General features: G+C 41.2%; 1 protein-coding gene across 4 annotated transcripts in view; it reads right to left on the reverse strand.

The window, feature by feature from the left end:
- PELI1 (pellino E3 ubiquitin protein ligase 1) overlaps positions 1-21,613 on the reverse strand; it is a 44,659-nt gene extending 23,046 nt beyond the window's left edge. Inside the window, exons 1-2 of one of the 4 annotated variants that reach the window (XM_061989177.1) lie at positions 21,245-21,613; positions 20,471-20,518 (exon numbers count right to left, since the gene is read on the reverse strand). In XM_061989177.1, coding sequence (XP_061845161.1) covers positions 20,471-20,504 — 34 coding nt within the window. In that variant the 5' untranslated portion in view covers positions 20,505-20,518; positions 21,245-21,613. Of the gene's footprint in view, positions 1-7,947; positions 8,111-20,466; positions 20,519-21,244 lie in introns of those variants that run through there. The other 3 variants (XM_061989178.1, XM_061989176.1, XM_061989175.1) reach the window with 3 other exon arrangements.
- Between the last annotated feature and the right edge of the window lie 475 nt (positions 21,614-22,088).

The following is a 22,088-nucleotide window of genomic DNA, read 5'->3' on the forward strand; positions in this document are numbered from 1 at the left end:
TTTTTTTTTTTGATTCACTGAGCATCAGGTATTATGTTTTTCCTTAAATAAAGGGAAGCCTCATTTGAATTAATTTCCAAGACATGGTTTTACTGCTTGCAAAACTTTGAAGGTACCTTCTAGCAGAACTAGCTGAACCTGTGCTACCTGAAAGTTTTCATTCCCATTTGGCCATGGACTTCTTCAGCGAAAGTTAAGACAGACAATTGTAGAAGTATTAATGTATCTTCGCCTCACTTTCAGTGATGAAAAACATTTCACATAGATTATTAGAAAAAAAGCCAGGAAAGGTATTCACAGTTATAGAAATTCAGCTATAATTGCCTGGCTCTCCACACTCAACAGTCTAGGAAAAATATCTACAGCAGGCGAAATTTAAAACGCATTCAGTACAGTTTCTATTCAACTTCCACATCACACAAATGGATATCCTGGAATAAGGCAAGTACCTTTTCCGTCAAGAGAAGTCATGAAGCACAAAAGCCAAGTTTATCCAATATGGTTTCCCTCTGCTTCATCCTAAATTCTTCACTACACCGTTGTTAGACTGTTTTCACTCACGGTTTCAACTATAGTTCATCTGCAATTCCAGTAAAAGTAGTGCGGGATAACCTCCACACTGCTCTCCTCACCTCTGCATGTTAATGTCCCAGGACTGCAGCTCATCCCTGAACATCTTGTAAGTCACTGCTAATAGATGTACCATCTTACTATATTCGCACTCCTCAGCTCCAAACTTTGGATAGTCTTTATGTAAGGGACAAAATCTGGTCCTTTCTAAACATATCACCTCCAGCATTTACATATAAAAGCATATGACCTACATACCTCTGAATAGCTGTCAGAGGTCTGCCTACTCTCTGCAAGCCAAGTGTCAGGTTTTTATAGTGGTCTCATTGGATATATTACAGCCCTATATATAAATGGCTGGTTCAGTACCTCAGTTTCCTGTATTTCTGATGTTCAAGTGTGTCTTTTTAGGAATATTTTACATAGTGTTGTATGAGCTCAAGTACAGAACAAAGGTTACTTTAGGCAACAACCCAAAAGAATAAGAATGGATTTGCATATGCAATAGGTTTCTAATAAAGTTATATTGAAATATCTCCAGAAACATTAAAATCTGTCCCTTAAAGAGTAAGGTGAACCAGCTTTTATGCTAATACAACTTGTATTTATATATAAACACAAAACTAACTTTTTGCACACTTAAGTTCACATGTTAATCGCCTCCTACAGCCAGCAACTAAAGCAGGCTGAAGTTCAAACATCTTTCTCCTCTGCATGTTAGATCACCTACCTGCTCCGTTTATTAAAGCTCAGAGAAAAAGAAATCCCATGCATTTGATGATATCTTTTTCTTTCCTTTATAATCCTACAGGCAGTGCATGATTTAGCATATCTAGAGAGGAGCAACACTTTACTTCCTAACACTGTTAATCCAATTTGGATAAGAGCTTTGCCGCTTATAAAAATAAACAGGCAGTTGCACTTCACCTCTATGCAGACACTAACACTTAACTATAGAAGGTCATTCCCAAAGAGTAGTAAAAATCCAGCACTAAGGACACCATCAAATTTTACTCCTTGGTTGAGACAGGAATCCAGTTTCTTGTTTAGAAGTACAAAGAGAGAACAGGCAGGAACTCTTGGCTCACCACATACAACATTTGGCATTATTGTGACAAACATTCTACCACACAAAAAAAAACCAGTCAAGGGCAGAATACATCAGTCATGGAGATGGAGCTGTGCTACTTCCATAGGGACCCAAGAGACTTTGGTCTGAACACAAGGTCCAGTTGTAATTACGAACTAAAGAAATCATTATATTTAATATTTGACTTCCAGTTGGAACTTTAAGGTATCACTAGTTTCAAGTTCTCAACTTGTTACACATAATGAAAAAGGTTACCTTGAAATAAGAGAATACAGCAACTTTAAGCTAGCACAGTCATCACTAAGAACCAGAACTCTGATAGAAAAATACTTAAGTGTGTGGGCCATAAAAGATCCATTTTCTAAAAACATCAAAAGGGATTTTTGTACCAAGATGATGTTTTTGGGTTTTTTTAATAGCCATGCTCCTCAGAATGCTTTTAGTCCTCTCAAAGTATGTCAAAGTCTAGCATATTAAGAGAAAAGTAGTTTTAAATTGGTAGAAGGATACTGACAGTCACCGTGGCAGAACACTTTTCCTGCAACAAAGTGTGCACCACTTGCTACGCAGCTGGTAGTTTCATGGGCTGCCCTTGCATTTTCAGTGATGTTAAACCACATCACTAACCATAATGAAATTATGTTAGCAAGACACCACTCTGACTCTCGGTAACTCTGCCAGTGAGGAAATTGCTTCTGGAGACAAAAAAACCCCAGTTATTTCTTCATCCACCAAACTCAGAATCCTATGTGAATACCAAACTTCAAGATTTGGCCTAGAAATTTATACCATCCCTAAAACTGAGGTTTAGGGACATAAGTTCAGTATAGTTCTCATCATCCAATGCAAGTTTACTCCATTTCCCACAATATTCCCAAGCAAAATAGCTCAATAATTTCTTCTGAAAAAACTCACATGCTTAAAGCTGTATCCTGGCTAGGCCTCTGGTTCTCTGTAGAAACCAGCTCATATTTCAAAGTTACCTAAAGAAGTAGCAAATCCAAGTGTAGTTGAGCAGTTACAGATTGGACTAGATTTGAATTAGCCCATGCATGCAAGAAAAAAAAAAAAAATCTACATTTCTTTCCCATTTCAGGCATTTATCTGACAGGTAAACAGATGCAAAAGTATCTTAACACTTGCAAACTCATTTCTACCAATTACCCTGGGCTTTGCCCTTTGTACCTGAATGCACCGAGAAGCAGGCTTTAAGCAGCAAAGAATTACTCATTTTCTCTCCAAGAAATTATTTTCCCTTCAGGAAATAGGAAACACCATTGGGCAAATACATCGAAAAAGAGCATACAGCCACACAAAGTTGCAGTTTTGACAGCACCACAACTAGGTAATTTTTAAGCTGTACCAGAACAGTTTAGAACACAGTAGTACTTCAGTTTTGAAAACAATTTCACATGATTTACAGCATGCATTTATTCATTAACCAAAATGACTGGTTAATATCACACGGACTTCTTCCTTTCCTAATGTTGGAAAGAGGCTGAGAGAAGCCTTCACTTTAACCCATGGTGTGCACCTCAGATAGCAACACAGGCTCCCAATATGCTACTGCTCAGATATCTTCAGGCACATCTCTGCGTACCACAGAAATCTGAAGTCTCGTTTTTCTAGTATGGCAAAGTTAAGTAATAATCTAGCGTGAAGGAGCTGTTTCACTTGCCCTTTTTTAGTCAGACATTCAGTACTGACTGATTCAGTACTGAATCTGGCTCTTCAGAAGTAGTATTTATAAGTTTTTAGGAGCAGACCAGTCCTCTCAGATGGAAATTGTTCATGAACATTTCTTTTAAATAATTAACAGCTGCTCATGCTGAGCACAGCGGTGCCTCATTCACACGCAGTCATAAAGGTTTGTAGAAGTCCTGCTCACATTTGATTTTTTGCCTGTCATGAGCTACTCTCCTGGGTGAAGGATGTCTCGTCATCCATTTGCAGAGCAGAAGAATGCCATACAGCTGCAGAGGGTACAGACAGTACCTGGGCTAATAAGTTGGCACACATTAAGAAGTTACTACCTAGACTCAGCAGAGATGCCTGACCACATCCAAACTCCTGGACCAATGCAAAATCAAGGTAAAAATAAACATTTTAAGAACTCCATTTAGGTAATTAACTATGCAACAGGCATACTAAAACTAAAGAACTACCAAGACAGCAAAGTCATTGTAGAGTTTAACATCAAACAACCAGATGAGTTCATTATGAAGTGTCAGGGGACTGCGACGAAGGCCACAAGTTTGTTGGGCTGATCAGCTGAGACAATAGGCAAGCTGCTGCCTTTAGCACCATGTACTGCCTTGATGCAACTCAGTGCCAGACATTTCATTTAGAATTTCAAAACCAAGTTGTCAAGCACACTCAGCCTCACTTCAGCAACCTCAATACCAGCTGTAGAAGTCACATACTTTCTGAACACGAAGGAAAGGCTTCCTCTGGCTTCACAGCCACTGTTGCACTAAAACTCTTTAAAGTCATCTGTACTTTTAGGATTTCGCTGATGGAAGTGTGTGAATTGCATATCCTCAAAATAAACTCTGAACTATACAAATAAACACAGCATTGTCACAAACTCACCCTTCTCTAGCCTCTCTTTTACAATACTTATTCCTTGTCTGTAAACATGACTGCTAGGACAAAAAGGTGTGAGGACAGCAGTAGCAAACAACTGAAATGCTATCAATGCTACAGAACATACCCAAACCGATTTTATTTGTTTCTAAGGTTAATTATTTTTTTCTTTAGTAACCACTTCCAAGCTGGCTGAGGCTTTTTTCCTTCTTAGAAGGGAAGAAATTCACTTTAATTGCAGAAAAAAATCCAATAACCCCCAATAAAAACAGGCAAATACAGAGAACCTAGCTTCTAAAAAAATCCTTAACTTTAAAACCAAATCTGACTTAATTTTCCTCATATTTAACATCTAACAAAAATAATTGCTTAAGAGAAGGATATGAGCACAGCCAAAATGCAGAAGTGCAAAAAGAAGTTGGCACAAAGCTCCAGTCCCAGAACTTGCCTGACGAGAACTGAGTTAAAGCTCAGTGCCTATGAAGCAGAGCACCACTTCTGGGAATAGCTGCACGTTCCTAGTGTTGCAACAGAGAGCTGGTTTTTACTGTTTCTGGAATTAAAACTAAGACTGCTCATAGTTGCTGGATTGGGATTTGCCAAAGTCCACCTTGGGAGTAACTGCATCTTTTTCTTCTTTTAAGAACAGGATTGTGCCTAACATTAAAAGGTGTGAGTTCAGGAATTATGGGATTTCTTTTTATATCTAGACCTGTCTTTTCTGGTCACCCTCTCTCACCTGGCAAAATGATAATGTTAATAGAAACACAACAAATATTATTTCCACCCCAACATTCTCACATGTTACGTCCCAATTAACAGATTTAAATATCTGTTTCCTCAAGTTATAGCATGGTGCTTATTGCTTAACTTTTGATATAGAAGTCTACCTAAAACATAAAAATTAGAGAACAAGAAAGTCTGCAGTCCCCACCCCCAAAACAATACCAGCTGTATACATTGAAGCTGCCAAACTTGCCTTTACCAGCAAAAATAAAAGTCCAGAACATGAAAGTTACGTGAAGATAGCAGAAGACCTAACACAAAGGGGCAATGAAAAATCACAATTGAAACTCCCCCTGAAGTGTCAGCCAACTGAAATCAAAGATCATTAGAAAAGTTTTCTTGTTCATTGGAAGCAACATTGAGTCTCTTTCCAACTAGAAATGCACAGAGTAATCTAAAACAGCTTCTGCATACAGAAGACTGCATCCTTTGACAAAACTACAGCCTTTCAGATAACTGCTTGCAAGCTCAGCATGCTCCAAGGACTGCTTTTATTGTGGAATAAACAAATCTCTAGTCAAATTTGAAAAAAAAAGAAAAAACACTACTCACAGCCTATAAATTTAACACAGACTGGAATACTGCAACAAGTTCCTTTTCCCTAAGTGTCCTCTTAAAGCGTGCCAAAACCATTCCTTGGAAGGATAATCTAAATAAAGCCACTGTTAAAAAAATAAAAACTATATCATACCATAGCTGGAAAAGCTAAAAAACTGGTCAGGGAGTGAGGATTATTTCCTGGCACAGTAACATAGCAAGAAATGGAGTTCTCTCTCTTTTTATTATTATAATAAGCCTTCACAATGTTTTGCAAAATAAAACTGAGGTTTGTAGCTCATCTGTTTAATAGATGATTGATGGTACTGAGCAGCAGGACTTTGTTTCTAGGCATAGTGTGTACAAAAATCCTCCAAAAGAATACTTGGAAGGGAAAAGAAACTAAAATACAAAAGCTCTGATTTTGTACATCTACCAGGTCACCTCACCAAACCTGATACCTGAGCACAATTATGTGTGTGCAAGTAAGGACTCAGCTGCATTGAAGGCAACTGAATTAACCAGCGTAAGCAAGATCACTATCGGCCTACCTAAGCAAGACTATACTAGAGCAGATCTGGGCTGGATGTGTAATTTAATTCACTGCTCTGATTTTGGATAAGCCCTAGAATAATTACAGCACCACCAGAGACAACACTCAGCATTGGTTGTAGTATATAAGTTGTTTGCTGTTTATCTGAAAAGACAAAGCAGTCAAATGCGAGGTACCTTCCAGCTTTTCAAGCCACCAGCTTCACAGCTCTTAAGGAATGATACTCTTAATAACAGCTCTTTAAAAGTATTTTGGCTCATACACAAGTACTTGAACATGTAATCCCCTCTGACCCACCATATTTCATTAGAAAGAAACTGCTTCTGAACAGATGAGACTCTTGAGTTGATGAAACAAAGCTCTAACAGCTACATTACTATTAGAGCTCTAGACCACGCTGAACTTATCTGTTGAGCTTCACCTTGAAATGCACTGGCAGAGTTAAGTAATTCTGAAACAAGAATTCACTCATGATAGAAAACTTGGCAGAAAATGGAGAGGCACACTGGAATACACAGCTGACCAGAAATTAAAAGAAAAATGCAGGATGAATTCAAGTCAGAAACTCATGTGAAATCAATAATGAAGTGATGTTTTCTATACTTAAAATGTTTTTGGGCTGTTAATCACCAATACTGGCTGCTCATAACCAGTTTTAGGACTTTGGCAGTTGAAACAAAAATAGCAGCCATTGAAGTACTGATATCTTTGATCATGAAAAACATTATGATGATTAGCATCTCATGCCTATTTGCTTCAATCCCCCAAGAGCTAAAACAGAACTATAAACATTTTCAAAGTTATATGCCAAAAGTCTTCTCACTATTAATCACACCCATTGTACTTGAGGCTGTACTCTCAGTTTCACTAGAATTAACTTGGTATGAAAACTGGTCCAAGTAAGGAAAAGTTTATGTCCTCACAACACCACATCACTACTTCAGAGCAAGCAATAGTGAAGGGAGGCAGCAGCTGTTGTCCTCAGACCAGAGCACTAAGGAAAAAGGACAAGCCACAGATACATGCACAGAGAAAGGTACAGAAAGCAGGAATTTTAAGTCTAGCACATCAGAAGAGTATATAGTCAGGCTAGTGACAAAGCCTAATACATGGCTCCCTGAACCTCTTAGTAAACTCCTGTCATTAAATTCCTTCCTCTCGCATTAGCGAGAAAACTCAGCTCATGGAAAAACTCTGGTTGGTAGGTCTTGAGCAAAGAAAGGTGCAGCACTGTACAATGTAGATCTAGGGAAAGGGGACTTTGTGTGTACACAAGCAAGGGAGATGAGAGAGAAGGCATCACCCTCAACAGGCAGTATATATCCTATCAGCTCAGAGCCTCTGGAAACAACCTTCAGTAGAAATCCAAAATTAGGGCAAGGGAAAGTACTATTTGGTCCAGCTCTGGACGCACATCTCTAACAATCACCTGCAGCTTTATAAAAGCTGAGAGTGGTGGCTGTAGAGAGACGTTAAAGCATTCTTAAAGCAACTTAAAGCATTCTCTCTTTATTTACCTTAGTACTTACTTTAAAAAAAGATAATTATTTAGATAATAAACACCGTTAGGGACAGTGACAGCAAGACAATACTAAGAGTTTGTATCGTCCTACATTTGCACTTCTAGCAACTAATCTCAACCAAGATCTTAAAGAGGTAAATAAAAGGTCTATAAAGGTAAAGAGGTAAATAAAGAGTCTATTTCACGGAAATTCTAGAAGTAGAGTTACTGGGATTTTCCCTTTAAATTTTTCACCTAGAGGAGAAGTTCAGGTGCAAGTAGAAAAGTCTGTCTCGTAAAGCAGCTGTGTAGATGTAAACTCACCGTCTCCAAGAGCGAGATTGTAACCGCACTTCCACTTGGATTTACGATACATAATCAAAAGCCACACTTGCAGAAGGAAAATGACCTGTTGATGATGGTGGCTGTCAACAATGGGTTCTGATCAGTTTAGCTGCTAGTGCAGACAGGACAACACTTTTCAACACTGCGAGAGAAAGTCAGAGTGAGACCATATGGTTAAGCCCCATCCACATTAGCATCAGCAATTGAGAACTGTCACCTGGGAGAGGCAGAGGTGGGGAGTCTACCTGTTGCTCACAGCCACTGTAAAGAATGGAAAAGTTCATCAATGTTGGCTCAGCGTCTACTGGAATAAATGTATTTTGAGAAAAGCACGAATAACATATCTTTGAACACAGTGTACACTCATGTCCAGTCAATATTCCTAGTTCAGAGCAACTCAGCTACTCAAGTTGTTCAAAATTACTCCAGGAATTTAGTTACCAGTCAGTTGGTTTCAGCACGCTCAAGCTCTGCTGAAAGAACATGTTCTGGAGTTATATTGGATAAGTCTAAGTTTTACATTTACTGACAGCTGCAGGTAAGTATTGTCAGCAGACACCCTGGCTGTATGCTATTCAAGACCATGAAAAATACAGCCAGCTCTTTTATTCCTGTAACTTCGAGTAGGGGGAGCCAAACCAGGTATCTCCAGGGCTCCCTTCCAAACAAAATTCTTCTGTTCATTGATAAATCTGGCCACTAGTGCAGAGGCATGAGCTTGCATACAAAGACAGAAGCACTGCATCACAGAACTGTTATTTATCACCCATTCTCACAACCTGCAGGAACATCTGCATGTAGTTGTTACCACTGACACATATCAGGAGCATATCCTGCAGTTAACAATTTGGAGGCAGCACAAAATGCCATTGCCTGCAAAAGCAGCAGCCCTGCCTGCTGACCTGCATCCAAGCACAACCATGGGGTCCACAGATTCACACCCCAGTCTGTTTCTCGATTTAGCAGGTTCCACAGTGGACAAAAGAGAGCTGGGACCACCTCTCATATAGTGGGTTTTCTGTTCATTTCCAGAAAAAAAAAAGTTATGCATTTTTAAATGATGGACTAATTAATAGTGAGATGACAGCAAAGAGAGTTTGTCCCTAAGCAGTACTTGAAAGCTGTGTTTAATCATGAAAAACAAGGGAACATACCTACTTCTATTCTTAACTTTGGAGATAATTTTGTTTTCTTTGTATTTGCTCTTCTATTCAACTTATTTTGTTCCTTTAGGTAACAAAAGCCACATTCATCAACAAAAGACAGCTTAGTGCAGCAATAATCCTATTAGCATGCATATTGAGTTAATACTAAGCTTATATGAAGGATGTTTGAAAATTAAGCTTGAAAACAAGCACAATAACAGCAAAGAAGTAGGAACTCCAAATTCTGTCTCAGTTAGAAAAGCATACTTGCAACAACCTATTCTGTGTTCATCAAGTTTAGTCATTTCCCATACACTTCTCCATAGGACAATTTTTCTATTATAGTTTTTGCTGTGCAGGGGGAGGGTCTAGGACTTGTGACAAGAGGAAGACAAGCACCAGTAGTCTACTCAGTTCTGCAGCATGATGTAGCACCAGATCTTCTTATGAGGAATGACATCAAGGTAAAAATGACCAAAACACTTCTGGGAGGCAAAAATGAAGTGCAGTTTGTTTGCTAACATTAATGCAAATTTCTTCCCTAACCAAGATAAAATAAAACTTGGGGCATACTGATATCAACATCTCTTAAGAGTCCAGTTGCAGCTACTGTAATCAGTGCTATCAGTAATTCTTCCAAACTGGTCATTTGGTTGCAGGTTGGGAAAGCATCTTCTAGCACTGCTTGGCAGTGGTAAACTGCAGAAATTGAACAGGCCTCAACAAAGACTCCAGCACACGTGTGCTAAGTTAGAATGAGAAGACAGGTAAAGGAAAGAAAGCACAGTCTTAGAAGACAGTGGCATAGTATCTGAAGACTGGCAAAGCTTAAGTAAAGTTTACAGAGACTAATCACCATCCTTAAAACAAAGCAAAGTCTGAACTATAAACTATGGCTGAGGACTGGACAACCCAAGTTAAACTTAATCATATCCTTCAGCATAAGAGTTAGGCCTAACAAAAACCACTGAGTATCACGGTTAAGCCTACAATGAAGGCTAACTAGGAATTCCTACATACTTCAATCACAATAATGACTATGAAAAGGAAGTGTAAAGCTCCTTGGGATTTTAAGGCTCTCTGTATCAAGAGATGCCTCTCTTCCCCACTTGAGTGCATGCCTTTACTCTAGCAACACTAGCACAAGGTTAAAGTTGCAAAGCAGAAACCGAAACAGTCATGTAATAACAGGAGGTTCAGTAGGAGTAAAAGAGGCAGAGGGGGAAAACCCAGGCTCCACTGACTGCCATGCTCCTCTACACCAACACAATGGAAGGGAATCCCGCTCTACTTTGAGGGCTATGAGCCACTTGGCCAGAAGCCACACTTATGCACTGCTTCTTAGCCCCGAGGGTTGAAAATAAAAGATGAACAGCCAAAATGTAAGGCAGGCAGATACAGCTGTCAGGCACGGATCATCAGACCTGATGACTGTAGCTGTTTTGCTACTATACCCTAGCCTTTCCCTCAGTTATTTCCTTCCTCTTTGTCCACCTACCATAATTCCTATTTGTGATCTGTTTCTCTGTCCTATCTCTTTCCTTTCCAAAGCCTTATAGGCAGACTTCTACTCACAGAGCATGCAAGCACCGCAAAACGAAAGTTCACAAATATTGGTATGTTTAACTGATTCCAACATTCCTGTCTCAGGTTTTTATAATCAAGTTTCTTGCAAGGCAGTTGATATACTGTGTGTTTGTATAACACTATCCTTAGTCACAGCGTATCAGTCAGTATTCAAGACAGGAGTTTGGAAATAATGTGGTGCTGATTTAGGTTCTATAAATGGAGAGTTTAGCCACTGCAAAGATGTCTGATGTATAGCTCTCACTCACATAAACAGTCCCATGTCACACAGATAAAGAACTGTCAAGTCCTTCCCCAAAGTCCTGCAGGAAAACAAATTAAAATGATAGCAGATTGGATGGAACAGCTCTAAGAAAAATCAATAATGGTAGCTGTAAAGTCTAAAATTAAAGTCTGGTTTTGATGCTTTCAGTACACACAGTACATTAAATTTGGCATAAGCCCAATGGAACATGAAGTACTTGTGGACAATGTCTGCCAAGAGCTAGAAATACAGCACTTAGTCTTTAAAGAACAGAGAGCCTCAGACCCGTTCTACTTCATGCATCTGAAAAGAATTAAATCAAGGTGATCTTTCTGAGGGAACATTTGTATTCAATCTAATTGGTGTGCTTTGTGCAATACTGAACTGAGCACATGCCGATTGGCAGAGAACCAGCATTTGTCATTTTATAATCCATTCCACTTGTGATAAAGGGTACAAACAGATGTTATACCTCTACATGTTCCAAATGGCTGTGTTTTCCTTCTCAGCATCAAGCTTACGTCTCAGATCAAGCTCTTTACCTGGGCTTTAGCCACACTGATACTTCTAAACATCTGACATAGTGGAAGCACAGGAAAGAAACGAGAAGCATGAACTCAATGAACTCATGCTGCACTATCACTTTTCTCCAGCCACTTTCACGTTTGTTGGTACTTCATTAGTTTACATGCTTCAGAGCAGAGCAAGATTTGATTAGTAACTGAATACTAATTTGCTTTTCTGTAGCAGCATCCAAACATTAGCAAATTAAGCATCAACACACCTGTGAGTTCCTTACCTTCATCAAAATAAAGACACACAAAAAAAGAAGAAACAAGTATAACATCCATCTGAGGCTTGGAAGACATCATCCATCATCACAGCACACAGGCTCGTCTCCCCACCACCTCCCATAGGCTGAGGCCCTAGTAGGACAGGAGAGTGGAGTGCAACTCCAGCTTTGTTAGGTTTACTGCTATTGTGCATGAGAGGGCTTATACATCCTTTCCCACATCTGCCAGGGATTCAGGAGGGAACACATCCCTCCTAGCTTTGAGGCCAGTAGAAGGTGCTAGTGCAGAAGGATCACAGCCTCAGCTCAGCCTTGGGAAACTAGGGAGCAAGAAAAAACAAGCAATGCTACACTTGACATCTGCCCAGAGAAAGAAACTTCTCATGCCATCTCACTCTACATGTAAACCATATACTATTTAGATATTCAAGACTACTATTTCTGGAATACTGAGGTTTTGAAAGAACAAAATAGCCAGATAAATCTGACCATTGTCATCCTCAATAATAATAGCAGCATGTGTACAGTACTTGCTATTGTGGACCCTAAGAGTCTGAAAGATAGCAGAGGCTTGCTACACATGCTTATTGACATGATAAACAGGCTCTTCACTTCTCCCTGCCAACTTTAAAGCCTCTTGGCTTTAAACTCTTCCCTCATCTTTTGAATTAGGCTTTTATCTCTGCTCCTGTTTAGACCATACCAACTGAAACGATCTCCTCCCCAAAGCTGCAGTAACTGAAAGATTGCAGGAAAAATGTTTGTAACACCTCTCCTCTAGAGGTAGGAGTTCCCCTTGCTAACTATGTGTATCTCAGAAGGCTGAAATATGAATAGCTATTTCAATGAGTAAAAAATTAAATAGTGTATATATACTGGCAAAGAAATTCAAATGCAGTTCCTGTATCTAAGTCACAAGTGGCTTGAAAGTGATTTACAAGCTTCCTCATTTTACTACAGCATCCTGGCCTTTCTCAGCCAGCAGTGAGAGGTGTAAGGACCTACTTCATGTTCACATCTGCTGCTCAGATAGCCTCATAGTACACTGACTGTGAAAGTACACACACACACGTGGAAGAAAAAAAATAGAAATGGATAAAAACAAAAGTTACTCATGCATTTATCTGTTTGCACCATCAAGTTGGGGTCCTGAACTTCAGCAAGTGGCTGATCACCTCAAGAGAATAACGCATCATTTCTTTTAAAAGAAGACAAAAGAAAAAAAAACCCACCCAGCTGTTACATTCACCATGGTACACTACAGCCCTCTGCAACAACCTTGAGTGGTTTACAGAAACCTTAACCACAGACAAGAGTTCAGGCTGCACCAAAAAGGAAAGCTCTACTGGAATGAAATTTCACAACCACCACATACAGAAACAACTGAACGTTAAAACAATTGATGTGGGCTACCAGCAGCACAACAGCTACCTTATTAAAAATAATAAATAAAAGAACAAAGATCCAGTGTGAAGGATTCACCTACAACAGGAATTGAGATGACTTGGCTGTGCAAGTCATCCAAGCACAACGGGGTGATCAGCTGTCTTCAGACTAACATGCATTACAATCTAATTTGTCTGAAACTTGGTCTGCTAATTTCAGGGTATGAAATACACAGCTATATATATATAGGGTTTATTTATGTATATAAAAACATATATAATGGTTTAACTCTAACTGGTGCAGGGACTGCAGACTATAGCAGGAGGCAGTCCTTATTGAACATACCAGCACTAATGTCACGGATTCCTGCAAACATTATCACACAAGAACACACAAAACACTTCAAGAGCCTGCTTTTGGGATTTCTGGTTCTCTGCACTACCTATCCAAAACACCTGCAAAGAAGGAGGTAGTTTAGATCTCTTCTTGTTGAAAAGCAGGTTTTTACCAATTGCCCTCAAGTTTCAGGAAATGTGAGTCGGATTTCTTCCATCTCTTGGGTGATGGTGGTACACAAAACCAAAATCCCCCTAACACACACAAACAGTAGGTGCTGAAGTCAGCTGTTACCACAATGACTAGTTGTACAGTTTGACTATTATCTTCTCCCCTCTCACTATTCAACTTCTAATCATTGCTACCGATGCTAAAAAACATATTAGCACTACAATACAAATTATACAGAACCTATAACCAATGTAAGCAGCAGCATGAGTAAAAACAGAGACGGGCTTTACGTGGTGCTTTAATTCATTCTTTTAAAGCAGAAAAAAAAAGAGAACAAAAGTAGAAGTCACTTCAATGTACCTAATTATTAACAAGTGTACAGCAAGCGATATTCCTCCTCCTCTCCAGCCCAAGTTCACCAGTCTCACATCTGTGGGTCATGCAAGCCTAGGTTGTGTGCTAGGACTAAGATAGGGCCACTCATCAGTCAAGCACAGAAAACTGATTTCACTAGAGCATACCTAGATTAAGGAAAACCATCCCCTAGGAAGCTGTACATGGACAGCCAATGCGCTCATGCCATACAGTTTCTGGTGGAGGTTTGAAAGCAGCATTCCTACATCTGAAACCAAATTACCATCAACATTTGATCATGAAGATGGAAATAGCAATATTGACTGAAGAGTCCATAGCTCTAGTTTCCTACACGTGAGGAACTTTGTATCGGAAGATTATGACATCCTTAGCAGCATATTACATTTTCTTTCCTAAATTCAAAACAGAGCACTTGCCCAGCAGAAAGGAGCCAGATCCAAGAGGAAACAGATACCCTACCTGCAACATTAGCTAAGGGTTGAGGCCCCTGCACTCCCTTTCACTGTAGAACTTAATTTCAAAAGTCATCTTCTGCCAGCCTTGAAATACAGCAGCGATCCAAATACAGCAACTCAAATACCTACATGCACTTATTTTTTTCTAATGTTGACCATTCCTCGAGTATTTTAAGTGGCTCAGGGAAAAAGCAAACCAAGCCAAACAAAGAAAAAAACCCCTATTATTAGTGGGAAACTGTGGAACTGACATATTTTTAGAATTAGCAGTTTATCCCAAGAGGTGTGGTAAAGAAGGAAAATGAGCAACAAGTTCTTTAAAAGGAAGCAAATGACTTTATAGTAAGACTCCATGTAAGATGCATGTTGGATTTTTTCCCCTAACCTCATACCAAATAAATAACTCAGCTACATGTTATGATAGAAGAACCATTACTTATTTTCCCAGCTGAAGCTTGTGTTAAAACTACGATTAAGGCAATATTTGTTACTTTAAAAATATTGCACTGAAGTACAGCTGCTTCAGGTAAGTGGTAAGGGTTTCAAGGCAGCATCAGACAAATTTCAACACACATATTAACACTCAAGAGAAGATGAGCCTTAAGATTTCTTAACAGGAATTCTTTGGAGACCACTTTTATTATTTAACACAAATAATTTCTCTTAGGACAAATGAAGCACAGACAAAATACTCACATTTGTATGATTTTAAAAACATACTATTTATTACTGCTCAACTATTAAAGGCAGAAAGAAGTGAGGGCAAGGAAAGCAGGCACTTTGAGGCAGATCTGTAACCATTGGAGATGCATCTTTACACAAGAAGGAGAACTATAAACACATGAAACTCTAAACCTAATTTTGCTATTTGTTTAAAGTTATCTTACAGTATCTCAGTGGTCTTGATGGTTAAAGGGGCCATACACACAAGCAACATAGGCACATTAGTTCCCATACCTAAAGCCCACAGCTCCACTGAGGTGCTTCATGTGCTGCCCTAGCCATTACTGATCACTTCTCAGGCAAAAATGACCAGCTAGTTGGAAACATTTCAAGCCAGACCTAACCCAGAGATGCCAGTTTGGTTGCCCTGATTCAAAGAACAATTAAGACACTAATGGTGTTGACCCAAGTGAACAGGTTACCATCTATAGGACAGGCTGGCAGCTGCTACTTTCCAGTTGCTTGCTGCTCCAGTCAGACAAATGGTGAGCAATTAAGCAGGAGCGCTGAAAAGGCAAGCAGGACAGGGTGAGATGTTCAGATCACTAAGTTTGCTCTCACTGTACCTCCAGAAACTCTTCCAGGCCTTGAGCTCCACCAATGCCAAAGGCAAATCTTAATAGTTAACAGAAACCAAATAATTCCTTTCATATTTGATCACTATCCACCACCTTGGCCACAAAGTAATGGGTATCCAAGAAAATGGGTAACCCAGCTCAAGAAAGAGTATTTTTAAGTGCTTGTAATGAAGCCCAATGGGCTAGACAGTTTCAGAAACATTGCATACTTTAAGTACAAGCAGCTAAGTACATGGAGGCAGATGAATCAATTGGCAACAGAGGCAAAAAAAACCCCCATTGGTGGTCTACTCAAAAGAGAGTTTTGGCTAGAGAGGGATTTGTGGTTTGTTTCTTGGTTTTCTGGGTTTTTTTTTGAGGGGGCAGGTTGGTTGAGTGGGGTTTTTTTTTTCCAGCTTGCCTTCAAGTCCTAGCTCCAATATACTATCCCCCAAAGAATCTTAATCAATAAAATTGCTCCAGTCCCACAGCTTGCCATATAAAATATTTTTACATCTCTCACCTACTCAAAATCTCAATCAATTCACAAAATAGCTTTCTCTAGTAGCTACTCATATTATCAACTATAATAATAATAGTAGTAATAATAATAATATTCTATAGATCATTTCTGGTTTGCATCTGTTGAACTTTAGCTTTTCCTGCCTTCTTTGCTGTTCATTTCTGTGCTATACTACAGACTTTGTCTACCACACAGAGCCTCAGCCACCATGGCAAATGTTACAGATGCATAAATGGAAATGCAGCCTTTAGCGACAAAAGCTTTTCTGCCAAAGCAGCCATACTTATCTCCCTGAATTCCAAATATGTAAAGTAACAGGCTGGGAAAAGCACTCTAATCTTGCCTACATCTGGGACTTTACACTTTTGTCAATTAGACAGTACAATTGCTCCCTCCAACACATACATGCCTACCCTATCTAACAGCCTGACCAACATCTCTCCGGCCCAAACACCACTGTACCATTAAAAACCCTTCTCCCCAAAGGAATGCTTTTCACCCTTCTAAAAAACACATTTATGCAATTAAGCTGCTATGAACAGGGTCAAGCACAGGAAAACATCTGGTTGGCACAGCTGTATAGCCAACATCAAGGGAGATCAAGAGCATTTTAAGTCAGCGTGACACACATCCAGAGTCTTCTGCAACATACTCTACTGGTGAACAAGGAAAGTACTGCAACGCCAAGTGTAAATGAAATGACTCCTTTTCCCAACAGGAATATAATTATGGGGTCAGAGTAAGAGGTTTTGACCATCTGTACTCTGACAACTGACATACACCTTCAATTAGAAGAGTAAAATTACAGGACACTCCCGATCCTGAAACCGCAGCCAGAAACGCACTGTGAAGTTCAGTCCACTCTGCTCTCGAGTACATCAGATTCAAGCCCTAATTCATCAGGTAAGTATGTAACATGCATGGCAGCCAAGTCCCTGTGACCGAATTCAGCAGCATGGATTAAGAAACAAGGTCAGCAGATTAACTTTTGTTACCTCTAACTATGCTCCTGCACAGAAGAGACCAGAGGATACCATCAATCTTTAACCAAAGGCTTCCACCCCTGGTGCTGCATTCAGTCTGAATCAAACAAGCTGCTGACTAGTTCACCCTTGAGCCCATGTCCCGAAACACCACCTCACAGAACTTACACCTTCTAGTATGGCAGGCAGGAGACGTTGCCAGAGCAGAATTCATATCGATGACCACCTACATTCACAGCACAAGGTGCCAACAGAGGACAAGACTTTTCCTGTAAAGCCTGTAGCTTCCAGTCAGTTCTTACTTTACATCAATTCATGACTACGTTCCAGAAAGGTCATTTTGAGCAGCTAGCAATGTTTGGTGCTTGAAATCACATGACATGGGTCAGTACAGCATAGGGCTCATCCAGGTAGCCAATAAGCCATGCACTCGCTTCTGTGAAGCACTGAAGTGTTTCTTCCTCCTTGCAGCAAAAGAGCTCCTTTTAAAATCAATATAAATATAGGGTACTTGGAAAAGCACATACTCATAGCACAAGGCTGTATTTTTTCTGCAAATCAAGTTATCATTGATAGTTTTTACTGCTTTTAAGAGGAAGCAGCAACAGGGTGGAACTTGCCTTTTTAGTTTAAGGATGCCAAAGAACTTTTGTCTCTTTGAAGCTGGAAGGCAGGCTTTTGAACACATCAACTCAAACATTTTAAACAATATAGTCAAGAAGCAGTTGTGTTTCTTAATTGCCACATACATTGCAAAATATGAAGGCCACAAAGAATCACAGAATCTTAAGGGTTGGAAGAGATGTCAAAAGATCATCCAGTCCAACCCCCCTGCCAGAGCAGGACCACCTAGAGCAGGTCACACAGGAACTCACGCAGGCAGGTTTTGAATGCACTTCAACGTTACACTATTGGCCCAGCTCAACCCCAGCTGCCCCGTGGAGAACTTATGGCAGTATAAGGGGAGGAAAATTCATCCCATGAGCTGCCCACAGCCTCCTGGGACACAGAGCCCCTTCAGTTTTGCCCAAATTTGACCCGATTTGCACCAGAACTGAATAGGATCAGAACGGAATTTCTCTTTTGCCTTCTTCCCCACAAATCTTTCAATTCACATAGCCTACCTGGGCCTGATTAGGGATGCAATATTACTTACAGCAGAATCAAGGGACTACAGTAGGAGTATGAGATTTCCTTGTGCATCTTAACCATTAGATTGAAAGGAAACAGAAACTAGATCAGATGGAAACATGCTTACTTTTTTCCACTGAAACTCTCTCAGCAGTATTTAGTGGTGCTTGACCTACTTCCTACACCATCTCTTTGCTGTCACTTCCTTTGACAGTTTGTCAGCACGCTTCTGAATCTGGAGATTAAGGAACAAAGGTCTGGGAAGCCAAGGAGCTGGACATTTTCCTCTCGATGCCACCTACAGTCAAAACTTTTACAAATCTAACCAGCAAGGCACAGAGTGACCAGCCAGCAACATGTACCTCCAATTACTGGCACCCTGCAGGAATTCCTAATCAACTGTGTAATTTTGCTTACAATTACACACTTAAAAGGTCGCTTTGATTTCTTATGAAATACCCCAATTCTTCCATTTTTAGCTGAGGGCATGGATTAGCATCTACCAACAGTTTTGGTTGTTCTGCTTCCCTGTATTCTAGAGTTCCTGTCTGAGAAGACATTTTAGATCAAAATATACTTGGAATTGGTTCTTTCCAAATGAATATGAGTTTCAAACATCACTGGCTCCAAGCAGTCGATGCTGTATATCTACACACATACAGTTTCTAGCTATGCATCCTGAAGTGAAAGGATCCTGTTTTCCATGCCTAGTTTCTTAATAGAAACTAGCACTGATACCAAAAAACAAAACAGTTGTAGCAAACAGGCTTTATAATAATATTTAAGTTCTGCTTTAACTGAAACATTAGTAGTTACTCAAAAAATTAATTTCCATGATGAACACTAGCATGGTGTCCTGCTGTGTTGAGAAACACGTTCCAGCATTTTGCAAGAACGGAAACATTCATTAGGCACACTTCACAAGACTGCACTCAGCATAATGTAAGTGCTCCTACAAGTTTAATTCATTCGAAATAGGAGACATATAAGTTTCAGGTACCCAGTAGGTGCCTATATACAACTAAAATATATTCCTAAAGCTTCCTGCCTGGCCATTCATACGACTTCAAAAAGAGTTAGGACACTAATCCCATGTGGCACTAAAAAGGTCTAATTTTGCAGCTACAAGCGCTCAATTTCCTACAAACCAGGCTTCTTGGGGAAGGAGGGGGAAAGGGGGAAGTGTCCTGTATAGACATCTGAACTTTGCGCTACGTTACTCACTCCAAAACTGTCGGCCTAAAACATTACAAAGCCAACCAGACACATGCAAACTAGAACCCAGGGAGTCCGTTTGACTGAAGCTTTCACCTTCACTAACCTACCGGCACCTTTCGGCAAGAAAAGCCACGGAAGATGTATCATCAACAGGTCATCCGTCTGCTTCTTTGTAAGAAAAACAACACCAAAAGCCGCTCAAGAGAAACCGGAAACGGTGCCTTTTTCCCCCCAGCTCTCCCCCCACCCCCCACGCACGTTCAACATGGAAAAAATAAACCCTCGTCCTTTAGATGCAGAACCGCCAGCTCTAACTGAAACGCGTTGTATTTTTTACTTCCCAAGCACTGTGTTTTCAAGGCAGAAGAGTCCCTGCAAAAACAAATGGGTGGCTTTTAAAAGGTAAGGCCAGAAACATGAGTGTTACAGCTAAACCTGCTTTTTGCTTGCATGTATTCTAGAAGCTGCGTTTTGCAGAGGTGAAGTAGCTGCAGTATTTGAGGGGGTAATTAAAACAAAAAACAATGGAGGAGGGGAAGAAAAAAGCTTTCAGTATAAAAATAACATTTCTTTAAAATATCTCCTTTAAGGGGCAAAAATTATTCAGCTGAAGACACAACTGCTCCTCCTCTCCCCTGCCTTTTAAAAACCTTCTCCTGGGCTGTCTCAGGCAGAAATGTCCCTCTGCTATTAGCTCTTCCTGAAACAACAGTATTTAGCTATGTGAAAAAGACCCAAAAGATTGAAAAGAAAAACACGACGGAAGTTGAGCTGGATGGCAGGCTGCTCACAAAAGAGACAAGGCTGAGAATACGGGAGAAAAACCTTGCCATTCCCCCAGGAAGCTTAAAATTAAAAAGACACGACTTACCTACCAGCTATCTCGATTCTTCCAGTGTAAAACAACATCAAATTTGGAAAAGCTGCGGGGGGCAGGAAAAAAAAAAGTAAACAAGCTTTGCCATCAACATTTTTCAGATTAGCAACAGCAAAACAAAATCCTCCTTTGTTTTTTCACCCGCCTGCGTGCTGCTCCCATTCAACACTCCGGCACTGGGGGCTGCGATAAATGGAGCCTGGACTTCAGCGAGGACTCTTTCCTCTCTCTCTCAAAATAAATATAACAATACCATCGCCAAAAAAACCCCACCCTCCGAATTCAACAAAACCTCGCGGTCCAAATAATGAACGACTTTCTTTCTATTTTTCCTAGCGCTTCGGTGTTTTTTTCTTAAAGTGATGTTTTTCCCGAGGGCAGGGGGCCCGGCAGCCGCTTCATGACAAAGAGCTTCCCCAACACATCCAGCTCCAGAGCGGGGCTCGGCCAACTCCGGATGGGTGAGAAGGAAAAAAGACAAAAGAAAAAGCGAAAACAAAAGCGAAAAAAAAAAAAGCCCAAACAAAAAAATTCCCCGAAACCCCAGGAAAAAAAAAAAGAAAAAATAAGAAAAAAGACTTCTTTTAAAAACAGCGACAAAAAGGCAGCCGGGCCGAGGCGCAGCACAAAGCGCGCAGGGCGGCGGGGAAGAGAGGTGAGCGGGGTGGGGAGAAGCAGCCCCAGGAAACGGGCAGCCCTCGGGCAGGCCCCCAGCTCCCCTCGCGATACGCCCGCGCGGATGAGGCTCTATCGCGACAGGCACGATACTCACCCCAGGAAGGAAGGAAGCAAGCAAGCAGGCGGAAAGAAGCACACCACGCCGACAGTCGCAACTCCCCGAGGCAGCAGGGGGAAGCCGGGAGTGTGAGGGGACGGAAAAGAGGGAGCTTCGGCCTCCGTCCCGCTCTCCTCACGGCCGCACGGACGACGATAACCCCGTCTGGGCAAGAAGGAGCTTCCGCAGCGCTCCCCCGGGCCTCCGCGAGCTCCGGCGGGTGGACTCTGCAAGCGACAGGCCGGGCAGCAGCGCCAGAAGCGGCCGGAGGCAACAACCCGATCGACACCGGCTCACGCCGCCCTCACAGCAGCCGCCGCCGCACCTCGCGTCGCCCGCCCTCTGGGTCGGCGGCCGCCGCGCGCTCGCGCACCCCCACGGCCGGGGTGGGGCCACGCGCCTCAGGAGGCGCCGCCCCCGCCGCGCGGCACGACGGGACTCGTAGTGCGGGCCCGTGGCCCACGCGGAGCCGCGTGTGTGTGTATACGGGTATCTGTGTGTATACAGGTGTCTGTGTGCAGGTACATAAGCACTTTGGCGTCTTTATGTCTGTATATGTCAGACACTGCGGTGCTGGAGCATGTCCAGAGACAGGCAACAAAGTTAGTGAGCAGTCTGGAGCACAAGTCTGATGGGGAGCGGCTGAGGGACCTGAGGCTGTTTAGTCTGGAGGAGGCTGAGGGGGGACAGGATCACTCTCTGCAACTCCCTGACAGGAGCTTGTAGCAAGGCGGGGCTCAGTCTCTTCTCCCAAGTAATCATTGACAAGACAAGAGGAAACGGCTTCAAGTTGCGCCAGGGGAGGTTTAGACTGGAGATGAGGAAGAACTTTCTCCCTGAG

Source organism: Colius striatus, chromosome 2 (assembly GCF_028858725.1).
Source record: "Colius striatus isolate bColStr4 chromosome 2, bColStr4.1.hap1, whole genome shotgun sequence".
NCBI lineage: Eukaryota > Metazoa > Chordata > Aves > Coliiformes > Coliidae > Colius > Colius striatus.